Raw genomic sequence first — 7,511 nt, 5'->3', positions numbered from 1 at the left:
TATTAAAATATAATTAGAACCCATCATGAAACAAATTAAATGAATAGGATGAAAAGGGTATTTATCTTGTAATACCATTCTATTTGTCACATTATAAAGCAACAAGAAAAAATCTCATGTGTTTGATTGTTATTCTTTGTAGTGTGATTGGAGATTGTTTCATGTTGCTTATATTTGATGTTTTGTTGGGACATTACCTCTAAAATGTTGGTTATGTAATTTTATATTATATCTTTTGGTTATTTAAGATGGGAACATTATAATTTCGGGATGTGATATTTGACCAATATTATCGTAAATGCGATCATTGTTTATAAAGATAATAATATCATATTTCAGGGGAAATTTGATTTTTTTTCTTTCTATTATACCTCTCAAGTTAAATATAATTCCTAAATACCAAATTTTAAAAAATTTAAATATTTGATGGAGGTAAAAAAATATTTGAGATTAGTTTTACAAATATTATATAATTAAATTGTAGGGGAAAAATATTTGTTTAATATAATTAAGCTTAATTTAATTATTATTCTTCTAAAAAATAATTAAATAAATTTTATATATCATTAAACATTAAATATTTTAATATTAAATTTTGCTTTCTTTAATAATAATAATAATAATAAATATTTATTATTAAACAACTTTTCTATTTACATTATTAATGTTGTAACCTAAAATCTATTTAGCATCTATTTTTAGATAAAGATATTTTACTAAAATAATAATTGATAATTTTCGTCTAACTAAACATGATAATGTTACATTTAGACCGCATTACTATCTTATCAACCAAACAGAAATTAGGCATATTCCTATCAATATAACTTATGAATCACATTCTGCCTAATTTCTATTCAAGTAGTGTAAGATTTTATAAGCAAAATGGGCCGGTAAAAAAATATTTTCAAAATATTTAAATTTGTCTTTTTCTATTATTTTAATAAAAAAGTTTTGTATAAATTTGGATGAATACATAAAAAATAGAATCTCAACTATATACGTATTTTAATTTTAATTTAATAGTAAAAATATAAAAATTGAGTAGTTGAAACATAACAGTAAATTTACCGTGTTCATTGTAAATTAACTAAATAAAGATGAAAATAATTTTAGAACATTTCACCGAAAGAAATGATCATATTTTAACTCTAATTTGCTATATTTTTAATTTAATAATAAAAAGATAAAATTTGATTGGTTAGAACATAACCATAAATTGATAGTGTTCACTATAAGTTAACAAAATAAAGATGAAAAAAAAATTTAGAACAATTCACCCAAAAAGAATGATAGTATTTTTATTCTAGTTCACTCTGGTCAATTTTGATTATGCTTAAAATTAATCACATCGTTCCTACAGGTATTTGTAATTTTTTAGGTGAAAAAAAAACAAAAAATTACTACCCTATCTCCTCATTTAAAACAAACCTTGAGTTCTAGAGTCCCATAAAAAAGATCTTAGAGATCCATTGACCAATATTAATTCTGATTATACTCTACTTTATTTTTTATTGGTTATTCCATATGGATTTACATCTCCATCTTTGATCATCATGAGGGTATCACTTCACTTACTTTTATTTTCTCATTTGTTGTTTTTTGCATTATTTTCCAAGCCTATGCGATAATCATATCTACTTGTTTATCTTTTCGTACTAACCTTTATTTTCAATAAAGGAGTGGTTTTATTGACTTTCAAAAAATTGAAAAATAATAATGTAAAATCTCAATTAATAGGCATAATAAATACATAAGTTGTATTTGATGAGTTGAATCCTCTATTTAATGTAAGTACATGGATGTAGTGCCTTTTTTCCCTACTTTATACGTACATACATACATATATATATGTATGTATGAATCTGACAGCAAGAAGGCCTGCACATTCCAAGAATGCCCCATTCATCATAATCTCCTTCCTAAAATACCAACGTATATGGAATTCTTCTTTTTACTAAAATGTCCCTATAAGTATAACTATTCAAGTTCAGTGAACCTCACAACCCTTAACATTCCAAGAATGCTTCTCATTATTTCCTCCTTAAAATATCATTTCCTCCCAAAAAATACGCATCTCTATATGTGGTTTTATATAAACATTCCTTTTTGTGGCCAGAATACCCTCCATATTTGAACATACACAAGTTCAATGTATTCCCTAACTATAAAACCCTTCCATTCCAAGAATGTCCCTATACAAGGCAATAAAACAAAGAAAAAGTAGGAAATATATATATATATATATAATTACTTGAATTTAATAGAATTCATATTTAAACCAATAAAACATGTAAATGGGAAACACAAATCCTATACCATGAAAAAAAGAACAATTTTATTTAGAAAAAAAAAAAACTAAAAAAAAGTCTCAATTTTACTGTGAAAAATGATTTTTTTTTATATTTATTAAAAATAGATCCCACGTGTCACAAGGTTATGGTGCCAACCAAGTTATAAAGAGAATAAATTGGGGGATAAAAACAACTGAAACAGTTCCCCCATTTTGGCTTTGCACAACACGTGTAATATCACAATAAATTATTAATTTTTATATATATTTTTTTCATGTATATCCCCATAAATCTTTATAATTTCAAAAATATATATATCATTACTCATATACCCCTCAGAAAAACCAACAATGCATGCTGTTTTCCATTTGTACATAACAAAATAACTTGGTTTTATAGGGGTAAAAAAGTACTTGGACAAAATTAATAATTTTGTGAGGGTTACAAGAAAATAAAAACAACATTTAAAATTAACAGTTATTTTTATGGTTTTTTGACAGTAGTTTTCTCATTTTTTATTTATTATAATTAAATAGAAAAACAATTTATATTTCTCTAAAAAAAAAAAGGAATTTTTTTTTCTTCTTTGATATATGTATGTGTGTTTGTAGATAAGTGCTAAAGGTAGAGATAGGCTCAATGGCATGAGAGAATGGCTTCCTCTTTGTGAAAGAGAGAGAGAGAGAGTCACAAGCACAGCAAAACCATCTCCTTTTTCTTGGTCAAACTGACCCTTCATTCTCTCTCTAGTGCTCATCGCTCTCTCTCCATCTGTCCCCTCCTGCAAAATTCTCACATCGAGATTTATTGTTGGCAAATCCCTCTTCCCTGCTTCTCTTTCCCCTTTGCTTCTTTCCCACATGAAGCAAAACCCATGTTTTTCTATCTGATTTCTGTCCCTTCAGTTTAAAGTTTGGAGCTTTGGGGCCTCCCAGACATCCCAATCATTGTTTTGTTTCTCATTCTCAGCCTGTGCGGTAGCAGGCCTTCCTCAAGCAGCCAACTTTTGCTTTTGTGTTTTGTGATCTGGTTTCTGGCTTCTCTTTGTTTAGTGGGATCATGTGTTTGTTTGGTTTTTGAGGCATCTGATGATCTGGGTTTTGGTTTTTTTTGGGTTGAGGAGTTGTTTCATTTGATAAAGTTTGTGGCTTTGCATCGTTGGGAAGTTTATTTTTAGTTCGGTTTCATTTTTGGGGTTGTCTTGCTGTACTCCTAGAGATATTTTGCTGTTTTTATTTTTATTTTCATTTTAGTTTTTTTAATTTTTGTTGATCTTCTTCTTTGTGGGTGTTGGGTGTTCGAATTTGTGCGTGTTTGTGAGGCATAACCTTTTTCATTACCGTGTTTTTCTTTGTTTTCTCCGCTGGGTTCTTATTAGAACCTTAAGAAAGATCTCATTTTGTGGATCTGGGGGGCGTAAAGTTCGGATTTTTCAGCTCATATTCAAGGTATGTGTTTTTTTTTTTTTTGGTATTTGTTTTATCTTTTGATTTCATTTCATTTAGATGTTAATTTCTCCATGAATTTGTGGCGTTTGCTTGCTTTTTGTTCTATCCTTTTTTACCTACTTTCTGTTGATACGTTGCCATGATCTATGATTAATGTTTTGATTTCATTGAGGTGTTTATGATGTACCATATTGCTTCAATCTTGCATCTTGATTGTTATGATATAATTTAGTTTACAATTTCTTGCTGTAATTTGTGGCGTTTGCTTGCCTTGTTGATTTTTTCTGGTAGATCTGGTTTAGCTGATTCGGAAGAAAAGCTTTGAGTCTCTTCAATGGCTGGGATGGATGACAATGTCTCTGTGATTGGGGACTGGACTCCGCTGAATCCCAGCCCAAGGACTCTGATGCCTGACTTCTTAAATGATGGATTCAGCCCAAGGCCGTTCCCTGATAATTTGGCTGGAAATGGGAATGTAGAACCTGCTCGAAAACCCGAGAATAGAGATGGTGTTGATACTGCATTTCAGTTCTCGAATGTTATCTCATTGGACTCTGGCATGTTTGATGCTAGTAAACCAGCTCCGCGCAGCGGCCTTGCGGAGAGAATGGCATCGAGGGCTGGCTTTAGTGCTCCAAAGATCGATATGGCTGGCATTAAATCAGCGACCATGGATTCCTCGACAACAGAAGTTCGCTCACCTTATCTGACAATTCCAGCTGGTCTCAGCCCAACAACATTGTTGGATTCTCCAGTGTTTCTTTCTAATATGGTATATGCTTCAAACCTTAATAGTTTCGACCAGTTGTTGTCGTTTATAGAACAATCTGTATGCCGTTGAGGTAGCAGGACATTCCCATTTTGTCGGCTTGCAAAGAAAGCTGCTACCATTTTAAGCCTTCTTAATATTTAGTTTCATTCCATGGTTAAATCCAATCACGAATTAGTAACTTTTCAGATGTTTATGAAGATCATCTTGTTTAATGCCTGTTTCCTTTGAAATAATTCCTATTTTTGTTCACATTCTATTGCAGGCTCAACCATCTCCGACAACAGGAAAGTTGCTATTTGAGCAGTACAATGGTGTAAACATGGCTTCAGGAGTTACCGACAAAGTTAAACAACACACACTTGAAGATACTTCTGAGTCATTTGCCTTCAAACCTCATCTCGATACAAGCTCCTCATTTTTTTCTACTGCAGATAACAAAGTAATGTGCTGACTTTTATTTGCTATAACATCAATAATTTGTAGTACTAATCATGACATTGTTTATTACGACATTTTAATAATGTTTGTGATTTTTTAAGCTTCAAACTCTCTTGATTGGCTTTGCATGTGATTTGTTCAAATCAAGTATATGTTTTTTGTTCCCTTAGTTCTATTTAAATTACTTCTTTTTAATTGTTTGTTTGATGGGAATGGAATTATTACATGCTAATTTTCAGTGGTTGTGTTGATTCCTACTAAGCATAATCTTGTTTTACTAACAGAATGCTTTGGCCTTTAATCACCAGCAGGCCCTGCCAAGCATTGATATATCTGTTCATACAGAACGCCAAGTCCGAGGAGGAAACGTAGAAGCCGTTGCCATTGCCTTCCAGAATCAACATGATTTCAATCTGCAGACCGGCTTTTCTGATTCTTCTGACAGGAGAAATCCCGCTGACAATGCCATGTTCAACCAAAAAGTATGTGATGAACAATCTCCACCTCTCGATGACCAACAGGATGAAGAAGCTGACCCAAAAAGTGAGTTCTCTTCAGTGACTGTCGGAGCACCAGCTGACGATGGATACAATTGGAGAAAATACGGGCAAAAGCAGGTGAAGGGTAGTGAGTATCCACGGAGCTATTACAAATGCACCCACCAAAATTGCCCGGTGAAGAAGAAGGTCGAGCGCTCTCATGAGGGCCACATTACTGAAATAATCTACAAGGGGGCTCATAGCCACCCCAAGCCTGCTCCAAATCGTCGATCTGGCATTGTTCCTTCTCAGTCCTATACTGAAATGCCACAAGATGGATCAGAAAATCCTGGCGCACAAGCCAATCTTGATGGCAAGCACATGTGGAATAACTCGCAGAGTGGACATGAATGGAGAAGTGATGGTTTAGATGCAACATCATCTGCTTCTATGCCTGTTGAGATTGGTGACCCAGCTGCTTCCTTGCAGGCTCAGCATGGTGCTCGTTTTGAATCCCAAGATGTTGCTATAGATGTTTCTTCAACCTTATCTAATGATGAAGAGGATGATGGGGCAACTCATGGTAGTGTTTCACTGGGTGGTGATGGTGAAGGGGATGAAACCGAATCAAAAAGAAGGTCCTTGTAACTCCAAAACACTAATAAATTTACAACATTGCATCAAGTATACTACTACTTGACTTTTTTTTAAAATAATTCAGGAAGGTAGATTCTAGTGTGATAGAAATGAGTGCTGCTTCAAGAGCGGTTCGTGAACCGAGGGTGGTTGTTCAAACGACTAGTGAAGTCGACATCCTCGATGATGGGTATCGCTGGCGCAAGTATGGACAGAAAGTAGTAAAGGGAAACCCAAATCCAAGGTAAGTTCAGTAAATCTTTATATGTTTACCTTAGAATCTAAGTTTAATCTGTTTTATACAATGCAGGAGCTATTACAAGTGTACTAATCCTGGTTGCACGGTGCGCAAGCATGTGGAGAGAGCATCACATGATCTCAAGTCAGTAATCACAACTTATGAGGGCAAGCACAACCACGATGTCCCCGCTGCAAGAGGCAGTGGGCACTCAAACTCCGGCCCGTCCCCTGCAGTAGGGGTGACAACATCTCAGCCTCAGGGTCTTCACCGGAGACCTGAACTAATTCAAGCTCAAGATAGTCTGATGAGGTTTAACAGTCCTCAGCTTGCTGCCTTCGGTCCACCGGGAAATTTTGGTTTCACAATGGGTCAACAAGGATTGAATAATCTCAGTATATCCAGTCTGAGCATGGTGGCATCGATGAAGATGCCCGTCCTTCCACCGGTGCACCCATATATGGCTTGTCAGCAGCCAACTGATCCTGGCTTCATGATACCGAAAGGGGAACCAAAGGAGGAGCCTATGTCAGAGTCTACACTGCCTCTGCCGAACGGGTCATCATCGGTTTACCACCAAATTATAAACAGGCTGCCTTTAGGACCTCAGCTGTAAATACTAGTTGAAGGTTAGGTAATTTTGTTTTGTTGTTTTTTCGCTGTTTCTCTGTTCATGCATATTAATATTTGTTTACTGCATTGCAAATCTTTTCTTTGCAAAGAAGACTTTGACATATGATCAAACAATATTTGATAGATAAATGTTGTAAGAAGGGAAAGTCTCTAGGTTCATTTTGTTACTGACCAGGTTTCGAAGAGATGTGAAAAGGCGAAAATGTTTTCAGAAATAGAAGAGAGTATGTTCTGATTGGTTGATGGTATTTCTTATATTGTTTCTGTGTTATGCTGGAACAGGAGGAACATTATTTTGTGTGATTTCTTTGATTCTGGAGATTTGTTCTTTGCTTGACAAGGTTTGTTCATTTAGAATGAACTATTGCTATTGTTGCACATAAAAACTACTATTATTATATTAAAAACAGGTTTTGTATTTGCATGTATACCCCTGTAACGTCTCTGTTTTTGCCATAATGAGTGCCATTTTCAAAACTGGCAGGAAATGCAAAGAGCTATTGAGGGTGTTTGTATTTGTACCACTTTAAATCTTTTCAGGGGCGTATGTGTTTATTTTGGTGGTTTTTATGC

The 7,511-nt window shown here is 34.0% G+C and overlaps 1 protein-coding gene across 3 annotated transcripts; it reads left to right on the top strand.

Moving 5' to 3' along the window:
* Positions 1–2,929: 2,929 nt before the first annotated feature.
* On the top strand, positions 2,930–7,178 carry LOC120266940 (probable WRKY transcription factor 2). 3 transcript variants are annotated; one of them, XM_039274600.1, is made up of 6 exons: positions 2,930–3,742; positions 4,034–4,514; positions 4,777–4,953; positions 5,264–6,069; positions 6,153–6,311; positions 6,378–7,178. In XM_039274600.1, exons 2-6 carry the CDS (start codon positions 4,077–4,079, stop codon positions 6,919–6,921), a joined length of 2,124 nt encoding a protein of 707 aa, XP_039130534.1. In that variant the 5' UTR covers positions 2,930–3,742; positions 4,034–4,076; the 3' UTR covers positions 6,922–7,178. The 3 variants fall into 3 exon arrangements, with proteins under 3 accessions (XP_039130534.1, XP_039130533.1, XP_039130532.1); XM_039274599.1 differs by having other exon boundaries at positions 5,261–6,069; XM_039274598.1 differs by having other exon boundaries at positions 5,237–6,069.
* Positions 7,179–7,511: the final 333 nt, after the last annotated feature.

Source organism: Dioscorea cayenensis, chromosome 8 (genome assembly GCF_009730915.1).
Source record: "Dioscorea cayenensis subsp. rotundata cultivar TDr96_F1 chromosome 8, TDr96_F1_v2_PseudoChromosome.rev07_lg8_w22 25.fasta, whole genome shotgun sequence".
Lineage (NCBI taxonomy): Eukaryota > Viridiplantae > Streptophyta > Magnoliopsida > Dioscoreales > Dioscoreaceae > Dioscorea > Dioscorea cayenensis.
This window is presented reverse-complemented; position numbering and strand designations above follow the sequence as displayed.

Coding starts and splice junctions, on each gene's coding strand:
- LOC120266940 (XM_039274598.1), top strand. CDS start 4,077: ATGGCTGGGATGGATGACAATGTCTCTGTGATTGGGGACTGGACTCCG. Junction 4,515..4,776: donor CAGTGTTTCTTTCTAATATG/GTATATGCTTCA, acceptor ATTCTATTGCAG/GCTCAACCATCTCCGACAAC. Junction 6,070..6,152: donor GAAACCGAATCAAAAAGAAG/GTCCTTGTAACT, acceptor AAAATAATTCAG/GAAGGTAGATTCTAGTGTGA.